The 19738-nt window shown below is 42.9% G+C and overlaps 1 protein-coding gene across 1 annotated transcript; it reads left to right on the forward strand.

Annotated features, from left to right (window-relative positions):
• The first annotated feature begins 1167 nt into the window (after positions 1–1167).
• papss1 (3'-phosphoadenosine 5'-phosphosulfate synthase 1) lies at positions 1168–19419 on the forward strand. Its single transcript, XM_079729817.1, has 12 exons — positions 1168–1400; positions 1808–1922; positions 2050–2285; positions 4612–4750; positions 6872–6990; positions 7347–7460; positions 7813–7924; positions 10115–10320; positions 13088–13223; positions 13789–14057; positions 16627–16856; positions 18263–19419. Exons 1-12 carry the CDS (start codon positions 1341–1343, stop codon positions 18399–18401), a joined length of 1875 nt encoding a protein of 624 aa, XP_079585943.1. The 5' UTR covers positions 1168–1340; the 3' UTR covers positions 18402–19419.
• Positions 19420–19738: the final 319 nt, after the last annotated feature.

Below are 19738 nucleotides of genomic sequence, written 5' to 3' on the forward strand. Positions count from 1 at the left end.
GCAAATAGTTTTAGGTTACAGAATCGTCATATGTCACTAGGGATACTTGCTGTTTGACAACTACACAGCAGAAGATATAAACGCTTCTTCATAATCCGACCCAAATAGTAAATGTTTTTAAATCGCCACCTCGATGACAAATGTGTCGTAATCTAATCGTGACATCATGGCGGCTAGACCGCGTCTGATTCCGTGCAGACATGACGTTACGTTTATCTCGTCCTACCTGAATCGGGGGTCCTCCAGGGGGTCGTAATGTAGTTCCAGTTCCTTCTCTCAGAATGTCTCCTGTTGCGCCTTGCTCGGTGTGCGTGTGACAGATGTAGCACTACTTGCACCAAGTGTAGGCTAGAGCTGGCTCGTCGTCCTCCTGTGAGCCCTCCTCCTCCCCCAGTGCATGTAGTCATCAGCACCATCTCCATCCATCCTCATCTGGAACAGAGAAGCTGCACTGTCATTAAGTCACGAGCGCAGCCTCTAACTAGCCACTGGGCGAGTCACTTTTCAACTCTATACCTTTAAATATCACGCACTAAAGTGTCGTATTAAACCCGGGACTCTTTTCAATGCAAATAGATTGTCGTGTTGAAACCTACATGTTCACGACCAGCAAAAGCTTTTTACTAGCTCTGTATGGATTCATGAAAACATAAAATAATATACATAAAGGCTGAAACGCAGCAAGACGCAAAATCTAGGGATATGCAAATAATAAATAAGCAGTTGGACCACACATTTGGGCAATAGGGACACATTTAGTACACTCTTTAATAGTCGTTGGCCGTTATTACGTTTATAAAACCTAAAATAGATTAAGAAAAATGTAATAACATAAAAGAAAAAAATCCATGGACATGCTCACGATCATGTTCGGGCATACACGATCTAGCAAACCTAGTTTAAAAATGAACCATATCCGATGATTTAGATTACTACATGAACTAGCCTACTTTTCACTCTCTATATAGGACCTATTCAAAATGCCTAATAATAGACTAACCTATTTAATATATTTTTTCAGCAGTCATTTTTGCAGACATTCTTAACATGGTAGGGTATTTGGAATAGCAAAGTTTAACTCTACAGACGAATAAAAAATTATCCCATCAATGGGTTCAGCGATAGGCATGCACGTATTGATGTATTTATCTATAAACGTACCTGACTACGTCACTTCCGTCTAACTGCAGACCTCTCCCCGGTCCCTCCCAACACCCGTCTTACCCGGAGTCGGATTCATTTGGGAAGCTCAATATTCTACAGTACGTTCCTTCGTTTTTTTTATTATTTTATTGTTTTCTCAACGGTTACCTGGGAAAGAGCATTAGGAACTGCCAGCCATGGAGACATCTGGCAATTCGCACAAGAAGCCGAAACTAAGCAATTCGCCGGAAAACTGGGTGAGTAGCTGATGTTATCGCCACGTCCACCAGCAGTCCGTTCACTATAACTATTAAACTAGCCGACTATGCTAACCTAGCTACGCTGTTGCACTTAGCCACCAACTCTTTTCCGTTTTTACCTCTACTTCCTTACTCTTTGGACTGAAACGTTTTTATAATAAGTTAGTAAGTCTTAGCTTCGGCGGTCCAAGCTATGCTTTGCAGCTTCAGTACAACTGCTGCCGTTTGTCCACTACAGTGGTTTATATTGGTGTTTCAAACGAGTCCGATTATAGGCTATAACGTTACCCTATGTTCAGGTACAATAACATGGGTTCATTCATAAGGGGTTTGTCCTGGTAGATCGAAGAAGCAACTGTAACGTTTTTTTGCATATGAATTAACGGAGAACTGTCACATTTCAGGGAATGCACAGGGCGACTAATGTTACCTACCAAGCCCACCATGTCAGTCGAAACAAGCGGGGACAGGTTGTGGGCACCAGAGGGGGCTTCCGAGGCTGCACTGTTTGGCTCAGTGGTATGTTCTCAGTCCAATATCCCTTTTCTTTATTACCACAACGCGATATACTACAACAATCACAACCCTACCCTATCTTGGGGAGAATTTGAGTTTCATGTGTTGGTCGTTTTCTCTCTGCCTTTAGGTCTGTCTGGTGCGGGCAAGACCACAGTCAGCATGGCCCTAGAAGAGTACCTGGTGTGCCATGGCATTCCCTGCTATACCCTGGATGGAGACAACATCCGTCAGGGGCTGAACAGGAACCTAGGCTTCAGCCCCGGGGACCGCGAGGAGAACATCAGACGCATCGCCGAGGTGGCCCGGCTGTTTGCTGATGCAGGGCTGGTCTGCATCGCCAGTTTCATCTCTCCCTATGGCAGGGTGAGTGGAAACCATAGCTTGTGACTACAGACACGTCCCTGTTTGTAAACAACTGGGCTACTTGAATGTACAATGTTAAAGGTGCTGTAGGTAGTTTTTACGAGCTATATTTTTTTGCCAGAGCCATCTGTCCGCTATTAGTAAGTGAAATGAATTAGCACGGAGACACCTGCTTCTGCATGAGACATTAGAGACATTAGACGGCTCCCGGTTCTTTTTTGGATGTTTGCAGAATCCATTTGCCTGTCAATTACAGGAGCAGTAATGCAAGGCCTCTCAATCAAGTATTCAAGTAGAGCAAGAGGGAGAGGAGGGGATGTTTTAGTTTTTTTCACCTCCTTACAACTCTTGAATCTTAATATACAGCTAATATACATTTTAATGTTAAATGTCATTCAAAGTTTTCAGTGGAATTCCACGCTAACTTGCTAAGCCAGTGGCGCAATCTAGAACACCAAATGGCAGTTACTTTGTTCTGCTAATATGTTACTATGTTACTATGTTCCCTTACTCTGTTCTGTAACTAACACTTAGCAGAAGAACATAGTAAGGGAACATTGTAACCATCTTGTTACTATATTCCGTGACCATGTTCCGTGACCTTGGCCGTGACCATGTTCAGTTTCTGTGTTCAGTGACTGTGTTCCGTTACTGTGTTCCGTTACCTATTACTTTACTATGCTCCATTATTATGTTGTGCTACAATGTTGTGTCATATAACTAACTAATATAACCAACAGAGAGGGAGAGTGAAGCCCGCTCTCCAGTGAGAGGCAGGCTGGTTATTATCCTATAACCACAATCAATGAAACAGAGGTTAAGTATAGCCTTCCTTTATTGAGTCAGGGCGATTAAAGAGGACTTACTTTAAATGCAGGACAGTCATTGTGTCTCAGTGACTGAACATAATGACGGCAAAGCTTGGCCTCAATTTGACTTGTGCACAATCGTTTTTGAGTCACATTAACGACTCATAGTTGCAACAACAAGGAACAGTTCGTCCCTCCCACGCTGCTCGACTCTCATTGAAAACTAGACATGTTTTTGCATGTGCTTTTTTTCTGAAGAAGATTTGGGTGGTTGCGTGAGCCAACTCGTCGTGTGTGCAATATTCTGTGAGCAATCTGACATACTAATGATAGTGAGGTTAATGAGCAGTTACGCCAAGTTGCAAGTCCCTGGCCGCTTTGAAGCAGACTTGGGATTGATCAAATAACGGGGTTGGTTGTTTTTCTTTGATTGCGAGTTATAGTGCCCCTGTCAACAAAGTCTGTTAATGCGCTGTTTCTATACGTGTAACAACTTTGACATCTCTGAGTTGTTAGCCTTCGGAATGGTTCAAGTCAGCATTTTTTTCCCCATTGACTTCCATTATTAAAAATTTCTTGGTGAGCACCTGCAACAGTGGTAATTTGATATTGACCCTTGGATTACATTTTTTTAAGCTATGATTTCAAATCTTTCTAAATGAGCTAAGGGGAGGTCCAAACAAGTTATAGATCTCTGGAGTTCTTTGAAGTGGAACTGTGATTGAATGAACAATGGTGGCTCATTTGCATAATCATATTCACACATAAATCGGCCATAACTCAGCCATTTTTCAGTCAAAATGGAAATAATACCATAAGGTCGGACAGTATTAAGGGGTACGTGGAACAACTTTTTGGTCATCGGGTTTACCGGTCAGTTCTCGCGATTTCTTTCAAGGTTTTCCAGAACTTTAGGTAGGTACAGAAAACACTTTCCAGGCAGACATTATGGGTCCTTGAGGCAAAAAGATTCAGCATGTCCAATAAGGCCCAGAAACCGAGTTCCAGAGTTTGTTTATAAATGGGCGTGGCCGCATAGGTTTGACCACGAGTTATAGGGCCCAAAAAAACTTTTTAGAGACCACCTTCCGGTCTACATATGCCATATTTTTTTGAGAACTCCCAGGTGTTTAGGTTTGGAGTGCTTTGATTTGAGCATTTGTGCCCCTTTCACTTGACATATTAAATAATAATAATATTAATATTAATAAAAGAAAGTCTGCAATGTTGGTCTCTAAACTTGCACTGCATTGATATATGCCCGACTTTTTGGTAGTGGTTTTGTTGTAAATGCCTCCAGGAGTAGATGGTTACCAAAAATCGGCAAAAGAGAAAAATGGAATATAGGACTCATGATAACAACAGTGTGGCTTGCTTTGCAGGCTGCTATGTTGATTTCCCAGCCCTAGTTACTTTACTTTGTTACATTGCTTTATTACATGTAGTTGACAATTATGCAAATGTTAAGTTTCAGCCTTGCTTCAATGTGAATTGTCCCATGTCATTCTGTCCTCTAGGACCGCCTCAACGCCAGGAAGATCCACGAGGCCGCCGGTCTGCCCTTCTTCGAGGTTTTTGTGGACGCCCCACTGGATGTGTGCGAGCAGAGGGACGTGAAGGGACTGTACAAGAGAGCCAGGGCTGGGGAAATTAGAGGTACTTGTTTTATTCATAGTTTATACATGAGATATGAGAAGATATCGGATATATTTTGAGATATCCCCTCTCCACTCAAGGAGGTGTGCCTGACAGTAAGGAGAGAGAACATTTTGTGAAAACGTTGCTATTTTTACAGCTCATAACTCTATTAAAAATGTTGACCTTGGCTGACCTTAACTTTTATCAACTCAAGCACAAGCAATTAAGTTGTTTTTACCCCAGTTTAGTTCATTTTAAGGCAAATAAATGCAATAAGATGTATATAATTATTTCCAAAAATGTGTTTCATTACACTGTTTAGAGTAGATTTTATTTATTTTACAGCCTTATCTTCAGCTTTTGTTTTACGAAAGAGAGATTTTCTAGATTTCTTCATGACAGTCCCAGCTATCTCCCATCTGGTGTGTCCTGGAAAGATGCCATTAATCCCATTTAGGATTCGTATGCTGAATGCTCCGCCGCCTCCAAGTGTTCTGCACTCCCCTAACTTTAATCCTAGCTTAGCGTTTCACATTATTGATTATCTCTGGCTCAAAGGATTCTAAATCAATATTCTAAATCTCCTATTGATGAGCTGATAGTCATTAATTTTAGAGGGATCACTTCAACTAATCGGATATGAGAGAAGAAAAATTATGAACAAAATATGTGTATATATGTCTTATCGGTTGGCTGGCAATACAATTCGTGGGTAGGGCGTAGACATGGACGGGGGGTCAGAGGGTCGTCCCCCAGAAAATTTTGAATTTGGCAGATGTGATTTTCTGTATTCTGGTGGATTTTGGGGATGGCCACTACCTAAAAATTCCTTCTGATTCATTGCCTATGTGTGTTTATTGAACCAACATACATTGATTTCATATTTTCCATGCTCAAATGCATTTTTTACATGTCTATACTCTTGTTAAACAACAAATACAACAAGTTTGTTTTAAAAGTAACAACAACAGCCACATGAATAAGTATTTTTTTCAGTGCAAAGGGCTCACATAATTAAACATTCAATGATTGCAAAAAAACTGAAAAATAGTGGCCTAACATTAAGTGCAACAACTAGCATTATTTTCAATGTAGTTGTAGTGCTGACTTAAGTTGAAATCTTACATGACTGATATAGTTTCTAAGAAAACTAGACACATGGGTCAGCCTTTGAATTCTATGAACAGATGCTCTGCTTCTCATCTTGACTGGAAGGCACGGTTTTCTTGAAAAAATAAAGTTACAAAAAAAAAAAGGGTTTTTTATTATTTTTAAACTATCTTAAATTATCTGCAGGCTTCACTGAGTGAGGATGCGGGCCACCAGTTGCCCATCCCTGATCTTAAGCAACCCTTTGCTTCTGGATATGTGTGTGTATAAAGTAAACAACACATTATTCTCACTCCGGGGTTATTGATACACGCAATTTTCCAGCATGCAAGAGCTGCCATAGTACATGGAGTTACAGGAACGCACAGCTAATGCACCCAATCTGATGGATTCAGATGGGCTGCATTAGCCTTCCTCCCCCTGTTAAACTAATCCAGTATAAAGAGGCCTTGCCAGGATAGATAAGCCTATAGTGCAGCCGGAGGAACTAAATGTCCGGCATAAATAAAAATAAGGTGCATGATAAAACACTCGATGTGTCTGCTTGGTCATAACAGGGGGCATCCAAGGGATGCTCTTGAGCGATAGCGGGACACAATGATATAGACCACCAGATAACCTACCTTATTATAAGATCCAAGTTAAAAAACGAAGCAAAGGTCCACCTGCAATCATAAATTACTGTCATTCATCTTTCCTTAAGTCACACATCTGAAATGAGATCTTCTGTGTCAACCGTTTGTTCTATTTAGTTCAGTTAGTTCAGTCTTTATTCATTTAGATTTTCTTTGTTATAGGCTTTTGTGCCATTCTTGAAAGGAGAGGTAAGGGGATGGGAAGCATATGTAGCATAGGCCTGGGGGATTTAACCTGGGTCCCATGCTAAAAGTATTGTGAGGTGGTTAGCATACTAGTGGTTGAGACATTGAGCAGCCCCGGAAGTGTCTCTTCATATGAATTCTGAAGTTTAAATAGGAGCTGCTTTGAAAATACGTGAATCCTTTGTTAAATCATACTTTTCTGTTGCAGGTTTCACCGGCATCGACTCAGAGTACGAGAAGCCAGAGGCTCCAGAGCTGGTGTTGAAGACAGACTCTTGTAGCTTGAACGAGTGCATACAACAACTGATTGACCTTCTTCAGGAAAGGGTGAGGCACACGATAACGGATATCAAAGATTTATTGCAAGTCATACGCTAGTCGTTGTGTTTTTCCAATTTCGATGGAGCTTTTGACTAGCTCAAGGAAAATGAACGTTTTTACAAACTGCACTCTTTTGCACTGCATCCATTCACCACTAGAGGGAACTAAATCCTCACGTATGACTTTGCGTCTCTTGGCTTCTTTTTTTTTTCCATGAGATGTAGATTGTATAAGTCAATAGTCTGATCATGATAATATCAGTCAATCCGTATTCTCATGCAGAACCCTTGATTATCTGATCAACGTTTGACTTATTCTTTATGAACCTTGCTGATTTATTTCATGTTTTTTTCACTCATCAGGACATTGTTCCTGTGGATGGTTCCTATGAGATCAAAGAGCTGTATGTCTCGGAGAACAAGTTGGACCTGGCCAAGGCAGACGCAGAGACTCTACCTGCCGTGCAGATTGGCAAGGTAACAACTGACATATCACCTCTTTCTCCCAAATACTGGTATATCTTTCCAGACCTATCTACACATGCCTCCTTGACCAACACCAGAGATCGAGACAAATGCAGATCAAGAGAGAGTAGTACACTGGCCTATCTCTAGCCACTGGGCGGTTTCTCCAGGAGTTCACTCTTGTTATGGTCATCCATCCAACCAAAGAAATTTGACTGGTGTTCCCTTTTCAAACCCCCCTTCTGCCGCAGTGTCTGGTGACCTGACAATGTCTACTCACCACAGGCAATTGTTCCAATCGCCACCTAAGAGCTACCAAGTCCTGCCAGCGTCTCGTGTGGCTCATGGCGTTTGATTTCTCTAGGTGGACATGCAGTGGGTGCAGGTGCTAGCCGAAGGATGGGCCACGCCCCTGAACGGCTTTATGAGAGAGAGGGAGTACTTGCAGTGTCTCCATTTCGACTGTTTACTGGATGGTAAGTTTGCAGCCCCACTTGTTACTTATTACTACTATAATTTAGTAGTTATAGTTTATTTAGAGTTAACATGGACTACTATAATAATCATAAATAACTATTATTATGCATGCTGTCTGGCACCTGCGTTACCAAGGTTACCAGTTAGCCTTAGATGGAGCCGGAGGCTCACAGAAGGATCTGTGCCAGGGTAGTTTGACAGAGAGAGCGATGCCATACCGACCCTTGATGCTAAATTGGAGGCTTATCGACGTTTTCCTTTCTCAGCATTGTTCCAGTTAATGCCGAATCCATACTGCTCATTTAAAAGTCCTCCCTTGCCTCACTTTCCATTCTGCTCACAATGAACAGTTTAATATATTATCCAGACATTGATACAGGTTTAATATTTGTGAATGATCTGATATTTGCAGGGTTATTTTTTACTAAATAATGGACTGTAAAAATGGCAAGGATAGAACAGGAAAGACAAAAGGCAAGATTTTGAGGTCAGAATGCCCTTTTTGTGTGACTTTTATACAATTCCAAAGCAGTCTCTTGAACACTGCTAATAAGGTCAAACTTTCAATTCCAGAAGCATCAAAAAGCCATTTAATTGAACCGTGTGTGCAGGGTGCGTTATGATGTGTGTGTTTTTAACCATATGCTCAAGACTGCTCCACGTTGCGTCTCTTACATCTCGCTAATGGGACACAATCGCAAATCGGTTTAATCGGTTTGATTTTTTTGTTTATGTTCATCAAATGTCAGGAAGAACGGTGTGTTCAAGATATATATATATATGTATTTTTTTTAAACAGTTGGTTTTGATGAAGACAATAGAAGGAGATGGTCAGATGTGTTTTTCAGCAGGTGGCGCAGGGAAGAAAAAAAGCGACTGCATACTTTTGAGAAACACCCTCTATTGTCGGCACGTTTGTATTGTAATTGCGATATAATAGAAATTCTTTTCATTCTTGGACTTAATGAAACACAAGAAAATCATTTCGGCCATCCCTTTGTGACGGTTCAAAACAAGTTACTCTGGAACCGTTCGAATGATGGCAATTCCCAGAACGGAGTCAATTTACTTTTATTGCTCATATGACCTCCGACCCATCAGATTTGTATCGCCCAACATCTTTCTCCCCCTGCTGCACAACATCCACTGCTCCACCATCCAAGAACAGTGCACTTGTTTGATCATCGTGATTCGTCTACGGCTACAGCTTCAACTGCTCCGTTTCTGCATTGCTGACGTCGGCAACCAAACTCCAGCTCTAGGTTCGGTCCCAGTGCCCTGTTTTGTAGACAATTAGCTGGGCTTTTTTACTGGACACAAGCGAAAAAAAAGATGGTCGCCGGCTCCTCGGGTTCCCCCTTGTTTGTCCTGGAGGCGGGTAACCCGAGACGAGGAAGGGGAAGAAGCTTCCAGTATTGATTGACACTACAAACCATAATTTATCGATGCTCAGTTCCTTCCTTCTCAGGATGTCGCCCTCGAAGACCTATATCGAAATAATAAAAAAACGTTGATGTCACAAGGAAGTAGTGATTCATTCCCCCATTACAACGGGGGGGGGGGGGGGGGGAGGGGGGCAGGAAATGAGAAAAGTGAAATTTCATCTTTTATGAAAATTAACAAATCATGCAATAACAGGCTTGAGTCTTCCGTGTGTGTGTGTGTGTGTGTTCCTCGGTACAAGTGGTGTGTGTGCGGTAGTGGGGGGAGGCAGCAGGGGGGCGGGGTGGCGGACATCGTCTGGATTCGTCCTCTGAAAAGTGTACCAGTGGTGAAAGCCTGAAGTATCTCTATGGCCGGGGAGATGGGTTGGGATTCAGGTCCTTTGAAAGAAAACTAATACAGCCTGAAAGCCTCACTAAGTACTTCATATATGCTAGCTGTGTATTATTAGCCCAAAGGAAAGGGTATGAAATGACATGGTCAATATGTTTATAGATTTATAAAAATGAGTGTGTCCAAGGCCAGGTAGGAAGAGATACACACAATATATCCCAACATTATTGACCAAGACAGCTCTATAATGTAGAGAAACGTTTGTTTTTGAGCTCCTGCCTTTTGCTTTTTATTGGTTATTGAGGGCCTTCTGGGAACCCCCAAGTGTCTCACCCCCTTGAGCAGCAATCTGTTTTATGCTCTCTCTCTCACTCACTCACTCACTCACTCCCCCCCCCCCCCCCCCCCCCCAGGTGGAGTAATCAACCTGTCGGTGCCGGTGGTGCTGCCCGTGTCCGTGTCTGATAAGGAGCGTCTGGACGGGGTGACGGCCATGGCCCTGGTGTACGAGGGCCGGCGCGTGGCCATCCTGCGCAACCCTGAGTTCTACGAGCACAGGAAGGAGGAGCGCTGCGCCCGCCAGTGGGGCACCACCTGCAAGGACCACCCTTACATCAAGGTCTCACTCACTCATTCACACTGTCGCACAAACACTGTCTCACTCACTCACTCGCACATACTGTCACTCGCACATACTGTCACTCGCACCTACTGTCAATCACACCTTTTGTCAATCACACCTTTTGTCAATCACTCCTTTTGTCATTCACACACAGACACTGTCACTCACACACACACACACACACACACAGACACATAAACACTGTCGCACACACACTGTATCACACACTACAGGTAATTCGGGTTTCAAACAAGATCCTTCGACTGGAATGAAGTACTCTAACCACCAGACTATCCTGCCCTGTTCTAAATTTTGACACCGATTTTTTTGTATGTAAAAATAAATACAGTTTTTAAGTATCTGTTAATGGCTAATGGTCCCCTTATCAAAGTCCACTGCCTTTCTTACGCAAGACGCGACTTGATGGCGCTGTTCCCTCGTCTGTTGGAGCCGCACGCTTGTGGCCAGTCCAACTGTTTTCTTTAGTTTATTTTGGTCTGTGGCTTGGTTTTCAGCACATATGTTTTATTATGGCGCTGAGGTTTTCTTCCCTCAGCTTAAACAAAAGACTCCTGAGTGTTAGTGAACTAGGCGGCTCAGTTTGCATTGTTAAATGCAGTGCTGGCCTCAGCGTGGACATTACGAGCCCCCCTACCCCCATAAATACACAGTCACACACCGAGGGCAGAGCGGAGGCCATCTTGGCTCATTACATGTATTTAGGGGACGCTTTAGTACAAGATCACCCAAAAAAGTGAAAAAATAATACAAAATAAGCAACTACTTTTAAGTGTTACGATATATAGGCACAAGATCTAGAGATAAATAGCAGGATCATTTTTTTATATATATATTTATGAATTTTCTCAAGGCCGCATTAAGAATTCAACCGACTAACTGATTTAAATAGGGTATTTTTGCGAAGGGATCTCTCGTGAACGCACATTGGCAGCGACGTGAGCTGATACGTGAGTTAGCCTATGTGTGTTCACATATAAACCCCCCCCACATTGTTGTTAGTGCTGCTCGAAAGCAATCACTTCAATTGACGGTCGAATGGAAGTTGTGTTTAGCTCCATGTCTCTGCCAGTTAGCCTTATCTTTTTGATTGCATGTCGTTTGTATCTTAAAAGTTGTAATTATATACAACCCTTTTCGTGCATTTTTATGCTTTTACTTTGAAGCACAGTGACCACCAGTGGAGTTCACAACTGCTTCCAGTTCTAGCCTCCAGCACTTGGCGCATACTTCCGCCACGCCCCCTTGTTAACTTTTATCCACAATATGCCGTCAATGCATTATCCCCCATCCGTGTATTTGTGTGTGTGTGTGTGTGCGCGCACAGCCTGTTTTGATTAATGTGTCCCTCACAAAACAGTTTGTGACTGTATACGTTATGGTAATTTAAATCCGGAACTCGGCTTGCGGCAGTCAGTCAACACACCCTCCCAGAGCCAGTCCACGTTTCCCTGTTTACCTGGGCATTACCTCAGGGAGAACGCGCCCTTTGAAGGAGACTTTGGTGTAGCGACTGTTTACTTAGCCATGACCCCCTTTTTATATGTGTGTATAAATAAATAATATGGATACATAAATAAATAATACAAGACTATGCAGGGCCTGACAGCAGTGGCATGCGTGTGTGTGCACGGAACCCTTTCCTTCTTTAAACATGTAAAAGTCCTTAAAGTTTCCATTCACTTGGAAAGAGAAAGTGTGTGTGTGTGTGTGTGTGTGTGTGTGTTGTTCTGGGATTGGGCGAGGAGGATTCTTCCCCTGGCCAGACGATGAGTAGTTAACTGTGTTGCTGTGGAACTGGTTGTGGATGACTTCAAGACAGGCGGCACACTTTCCCTGCCCTGGTTTTGTTTGGTAAACCATCCACTGCAGAAATAAATCACAGCGCTACAGTTGATTTCTGCAGTGGATGCTTTGCCAAAACACCTCGAAGTCTTCTGTGTATAAGCACACAGGACTTCTCTCTTGCATGCTATGTAGATGCAAGAGAGGTTGTAGATGCAATATTTCTTTTTCTTTTTCATTGTGTTGGATTGGGAAGTGTGCCCAACCCCTCCTCATGTCCCTCACATCCGTATCTGTATTCATAGTTACCCCCCTAATTAACCTCTCGTAAAGTTAACAAAGGCCTAAGTTACTTTAGCAGCCTGCTTTGGACTCTGTTCACGTCCGCTTAGCTCTGGTGCAGTGCTTCCCTGAGCGCCTTCCCTGGCACAGAATTAAGTCATTCTGTATCAAATTAACGTGCAGCGGGCCAGAGCTCTGAGAACCTTGAGCTACGGACACTCTGCAGGCTACAGAAGGGTCAACATCAAACAACAGCAAGTATTCAGAGTCTGGAGGACGAGCGATGCTTTGGATTGAGCTCGCCTACAGGGTCGATTCCCCCTCTGCGCTTATGAGCTCATCAAGGGATGGTTTTATTGGGAAATAGAAGTAAATGATGTAATCTATTCTCAGTGTTTTCAACGAGATATGGTGACACGCAATGGACAGATCCACGCTCGCTTTGTAGCCAGCTCAAATAATAACGTTTTCATGTCGGTACATTTGCGATTTATGATTTACTTGTGATACATTTTGGATTTCTTTCAGCGCCCCAGAGAGTTATAGATGGGTGATTTTATTGCACACATGGGTCATTTTATCATGTTTACCCCAGCGCCCACGTTGGTCATTCTTTTCTCCGCACGCTCAAACTCTCGGTGGTTCTGGTGTTCTGACCGCTGGCTCTCTGTGTCCCCAGATGGTGATGGAGAGTGGCGACTGGCTCATCGGAGGAGACCTGCAGGTCCTGGAGCGGATCCGCTGGAGCGATGGACTGGACCAGTACCGACTCACGCCCACCGAGCTGAAGCAGAAGTTCAAGGAGATGAACGCAGGTGAGGTGGCTCCTATTCCTCTTCTCGGTGTGTGGTCAGATTTGTGCTCGTGTCTCCGTACGTCTGCCCCCGCGGCAAAACCCAGGGATAACACCATCAGCCTTGGTGGCCCGAAATGAACACACCACTTCCAATCCTTTTTACAGCCCAATGATTTCATTTTGAGAGAGTTATTTGTTCTTTAGTCATTTTTGGCGTTCAAGTACTGATGATGATGCATAGTGCGATGAACAACATATATATACTACTATTACTAGTACACCTACAATATTGAAAATCAATAAAGTAACAGACGACCCGTCTGTTACTTTATTGATTTTCAAAATTGTATTTCCCTATGTTCTCATCCATTCTCATCCTATTGGGTGACATATGTACATAAACAAAATCAGCCAATCATACCATTGGACTTTGGTTTGTTGGTTTTTATGACCACCATCATCACCCTCACCCATTTGTGTGAGGAGACCATCCTCATATCCACCATGAGGACCCGAACATTAACCTCCGGCTCCCCTTCCTCCTCCCTACCCTAACCCCGTCCTGCCGGCCCACCCCCTCCCAGACGCCGTGTTCGCCTTCCAGCTGCGCAACCCGGTGCACAACGGCCACGCCCTCCTGATGCAGGACACCCACCGGCGGCTGGTGGAGCGCGGCTACCGCAAGCCGGTCCTCCTGCTGCACCCACTGGGCGGCTGGACCAAGGACGACGACGTGCCGCTGGAGTGGCGCATGAAGCAGCACGCCGCCGTGCTGGACGAGGGCGTGCTGGACCCCGAGACCACCATCGTCGCCATCTTCCCCTCGCCCATGATGTACGCCGGACCCACCGAGGTAACACCCCTAACCGCCACACCCTGCTCAAAGACTTTGTCGTTGTTGTGAAGAGGGTAGGGTAGTGGGGGGGAGGATGATGACGACATACTGGAGGTTGCTCAGAACAGCTTCGATCTATTATGTTCCGAACAAAAGGAACGGACAAATGGGAAGGAGCAAACAAAGCATCATTCCGCCGGTCCAGAACGGACCACATGAAAGGGCGTCTGTTGGAGATGTCTGTAGGATACGCCCAGAATGGGCGCGTCCTACAGACAGGGTGGAAAGGTTACATGAGTCATGTGTTTGATTTAAAGTCGTCACGAGTAAGGAAACAAGTGTGTGTGTGTTGGTGTGTGCGTATGTGCGCGTGTCTGTGTGTGCGCACGTCAAGCGAAATCCACTCTAAATAAAAGATCAAATCGGCCTGGATGGTAATCAAGCCTAGAGAACATCCATGGTTAATGTTTCCAGAGCAGGCACTGCTGGGACGGGTCAGCGGTGAGTCCTCCATCTTGGAGTCATTAGCTCATGATTATGGAAAGGTATTGGTGGGAATTATTGAAAGCATATTGGCCTATAACTGGTAAATGTTAGTCAGAGGGCTGTCCCTATCGCTCTCTAATGTCATCCTCCAAAAGGGGTCTCAAGTGCCTGTCTTCCACATGGTGGTTGTCCTTCACCCAGAGGCATTTCCAATGGGCTTTCAACAGCCGCGCCTCAAGTCAAATCAAATTCTGCTTAAATATTTGATTTCATTTGTTTTCTTCAATGGAAGCTGTACTCAACACAAGGCGATGCATGTGAACAGTCTACAGTGTGGCTTCTCAAAAAGCCTTTGTTTATGCTTTTGAATATAGTATTACAATTTGTGTCATGACTAGCGATCGACTGATTATTTTAGGGCCGATACCGATATTTTTTCATCAGCCTTAGCCGATAACCGATCTTGAGCCGATATTTTGAGCAGATAAATACCCTGGAAATCCAGAGTTCTCGCGAGAGCACAATTTGATTTTGCTCAGCGAGTAACTCTGGCAACGAGCAATATACTCGTGTATATTCTGGGCCTCCCCTGGCCCAGAACATTAATCAATCACATCGATGTATCAATATAGGCAGGCCAAAAGCATTGCTGTTTTACCGACCGGATACGGCAAGAGTCTTATCTGTTGGTTAGCTCCACTGGTCTGGATAGGTCACCCCTTGTATTCTTCTAATATTTTCAAATGCATGCTTGGTGCAGCCCCTCGAGTTGGGCCATTTTCATTACTTGTTGCCAGACCCTACAGTTTTCTAGATGTGGGTCTGGATTTCCAGGCTAAGCCTCCCTCAATTAACATCATAAAAATGACACAATGATGATAACAAATGTTACAATGTCTCAATTTAAAAAAAATTAACATTTATTGAACTGTCTGTAAATCATGCCGAAGAAAATAATAAAAAAAAAAAAAAAAAATCGGCCGATAACTGAAATATATATCGGCCGATATCGATACATGTAAAAAACGCAAATATCGATATATCGGTCGATCACTAATTACAACCAAGGGAGTAAGATTAAGTATTGCATGGAAACCACACTGTAAAACAGGCTGAAGTCCAGTTTCTGTATATGCCAATGGTTATCTTGAGGATTATTCTAAAGATCTACGATCCCTTAGAACCAACACTGAAGCCTGTGTTCTAATCCCTGTCTTGTAGTTATAGGAGTGTGCATGTATATTACTAAATATTATACTACAGACTAACGGAAACATAAGCACACATACTCCATACGTCACCAGGGTCTTTATTCTTAGCTCACCAATATTATATGCAATGTTTTAAAAGCAATGTTGGATGTTAGCTATTACCAATAATAAGAACCAGAGAAGGGCCTGGGCTCTGGTGGTAAGTGTGTATTCCTGAGGGCAACAGCTGTAGTGCGTTGCCTGCCTGTGAACTCTTATGGAGGTAACGTATGCTGACTCAAAGTGGGAGAACTCGTTGCCAGAGTTTCAGTTGCCTATAGAGCTCTTGGGACCACCTTCCCGTGTTAAAAGATTTTAGCTTCAATATATTTCCAAGCAAACACAACTTGCATCTGAATGTGATTTTCAAAAATTAAAGGCGCAGAGTAAAACGTTCAATATGAGGTTCTCATCCGCAGGCCTGATCTTTTCTGAAGGGTATTTGTGTTTTTGAATGTTTACCACATCAGCGCTGTTATCCACAATAATCTGATCATTCTGCAATATGGCCTCTGATACAGTGCCATTAAGTCAAAGTACTTCCAAGACATATTTCACAAATCTATACCAAAATGCTTGCCACTTTATGTGAGGGAGTACTTAGCCAAACGGTACTAATCCATATCATTTTTCCACTTCAACAAATCCTATCAAATCATCAAACATTTGAAAAAGGCCATATTGAGGTCATTATTGTTTTAAAATCATGTGGGATACATTATGAAACAATTGTTTCCAATACAGACTCATTTTCTAACTCTGCCAAACCACAAAGAACCCCTTACTGCCCCCCGGTGTTCATAAATCAGATGATGCTCCTTTTAAGCTAGGCGGTTTCACATGATCCACAGGTGCAGTGGCACTGCCGGTCTCGGATGGTGGCCGGGGCCAACTTCTACATCGTGGGCCGGGACCCTGCGGGCATGCCCCATCCAGAGACAGGCAAGGACCTGTACGAGCCCACCCACGGAGCCAAGGTCCTCACCATGGCTCCTGGGCTCATCACCCTGGAGATCGTTCCCTTCAAGGTTGCCGCTTACAACAAGGTCAAAAAGGCCATGGACTTTTATGAGCCCAAGAAGTAAGAATCCAATTATTGTCATCACCTATCCAATTTTCATTTTTTAAGTCTCATAGTACTTACTTTTTGCGTGTTGTTATTCTCACAACTCTCAGTTGACAACTCTACTACAATGCCAGAATATTAAACTATAAAATTTGAAATATATCATCGTATACTTTCTATAGATAATTGTCAAATTAACATCCATTAAGGTCTTCAACCGGTTAACAGAAATAATTTTAAGGCACTGATTTACCAGTTTCCATTTTTGAAGTTTCCATATTAAACAAATGTCCTATTTACTTATGACAAAAACCCTAAGCAGCCAAGCCAACAATGACAGTAACACATTTTGTTCCTCACACACCCAAGTTCCCCAGCCTTGACGTGAGCCTTGAAGTTTTCCAAAAAGCACAAATAAATGCCATTAATCTGTTTACGGAGCCTGCCGACGGTGACTAACTGAAATCTGTCCAATCTCTGGACTCATGACTGCTTCCATCATCAATTCATGCAACAATGACTGTTTCTGGCTTTCTGCGGTGTGACTAACTGCGGCCAGAGCACTGAAAACATTTTCATTTTGTTTTCCATGTGATGCCTTTCCAAAAATGATTCAAATGCAATTTGTTGAAATTCTATCGCTTGTCAAAAAAGGTGACTGCTCCAGCACACGTTTTGCGCTCGTTAGAATAAAATGGATACCCGTTTTGTGCTTGGGTTTCACCTGTCCATGGCATCACAAAATGAGCCTCTGCAAAATGCGTTCTGCTGCCGCTCTGCTCCGTCCCACCGGGGCTGGTTTACGTCAAGCGGGGAAGCAGGCCATGGAAGTGTACAACGGTTTCACCAAGTCGTCTGTCCAATCCCCGAGAGCAATAAAGACCATGACAGGAACGACAGCGTATCGGCCCACCAAAGACCGAGAACAATGAAACCAAACAGTGTGTCATTAGGCTAAGATTGCTCTGTTGTCCCTCCAAAGAATGCAGTATGATCACGCTCGCATGTCCACCGCCCTGATGACATTACACAGAGTAATCATCCAGAAAATTTAGTATTCGCAATATATTACTCTGAATCATGTATGAATTCAAGCTTTGAATCCAGATGTAGGAAATACCCACGGCTCTGGCGGGCATCTTGGGGAACGGAGAGCATTTCATCTGTGCTATGCCTTTTACTTTTATGCTTTGACCAGGCCTTGCCTAGTGACATTGTATCTTCTAGTCCTTCAATCAAGGGTATGGCCGGAATTACAACAAGCTGATTATATTTAACAGTGTGTGGAATCATGTTTTCTTGTATATTAAATGTGGGTAATTAATTTTAACAACGTATTTATGCGCTTTGATGATTAAATGAGTCAGTTGATTGTCCAAAAATACCCTAACAAATTCTGCTGTTTTCTTTTTCAATGACAGCCATCAGGACTATGACTTCATCTCAGGCACTCGCATGCGTAAGATGGCTCGCGAGGGCCAGAACCCCCCAGAAGGCTTCATGGCACCCAAGGCGTGGAACGTGCTGAAAGAATATTACAAGTCACTGGAGAAGGCCTGAAGCCGAGCCTGGGTAGGCCCCGGTGGTTTCTCGAAACCCTTAACATTAACGGTGGGACCACACGACTACTATGGCTACATATGAATCTGCATAGTCTCTCCTGTCAATGCTCTAAATGCACTGCTCACTTAACGTTGGTGTTGCTGTCAGTTGTCTTTTTAGTTTAACCACAGTTACAGCTACTATGTATTTGATTGACTATCTCACCTTTTTTAGTACAGTATGTTAACAGAGTGAAATGTGTCTCCTTTTTTAGTTGAATGGTGCCAGTGACCTGCTGTCACATGAATGTACTGTTGATCAGTGATAGGTTCATTTACGTTTGGCCGAAAGTGGAGCCAGGTGATATCACTTTCTTTGTTTTGGAAAGTGACATCACCTGACACCTATTTCAGCCAATTAGAAACATGAATTTACAATAACACAATAATTAGCTATTAATGTTACATGAATAATGTTAAAGCATTTGTTTAATTTTGTGAATATTCTACTAAAATCCTAATTAAAATCCTAATTCAGTGCCTTGGTTTTGTCAAATAATGCGATCAGAAAGTTGACTTGCATGCTGTGCAATTAAGCACAGCACTGCTTTTTGTCCCCCTTGTCACTTTGTTACACCAAAGCGGTCCAGTAGTTCAACAGAAACATTCTACAAAACAGATGGGTACTGAAAAAGAGCCGTGGAGATGTTTTTCTTTGGAAATGCAACCCTTCATGTTACTTAGTGTGAGTGTAGCTCCCCTCAGTCCTAACCTCTCTGTCCTCAAGACATCAGATATTTCCCTCTTAACTTGCAAATAGTTTTGTGTTTGTTTTTGCATCTTATTCGTTTAACTTTGCCGAAATTGGAAATGTAGCTGTTTTCGCGTATTTTTGTATTTCAATGCTTGTATTTATTTTTTGTCAATGTTTCCATTTCATTACATTCATTCTGTAAAATCCATTTGACATTGACCAGCAACGTTACTGATGTGTACTTAATCCCTCCCTGTCCAATAAATATTTTTTACCAAATGGAGCCATTGAATGCAACTGATGTTTATCTCATCTTAAGTGTGGTAGGTTACTGATATTCCTTTCTGTTGTATGTAACCATGTAGGAATAAATACACTTAACATTCCTAATACAATTTAACGGTGTGTTTTATTGTAAAAAAAAAAAACAACAACACTGTTTTTCTGTTCAAATGTAATCTTAAATCTGCCTTCAACACGACACACTTGAAACGTCTTGGTTCTTAACCTCATGGTTCTTCTGCTGCAAGCTCCCTGTCGCTTATTCTGTTGTATATTGAATGAGACAGACCCTTTACCGACCCCAATCAGAGACACACATA

The sequence above is a fragment of the Pollachius pollachius genome, assembly GCF_949987615.1.
Source record: "Pollachius pollachius genome assembly, chromosome: 2".
Classification (NCBI taxonomy): domain Eukaryota; kingdom Metazoa; phylum Chordata; class Actinopteri; order Gadiformes; family Gadidae; genus Pollachius; species Pollachius pollachius.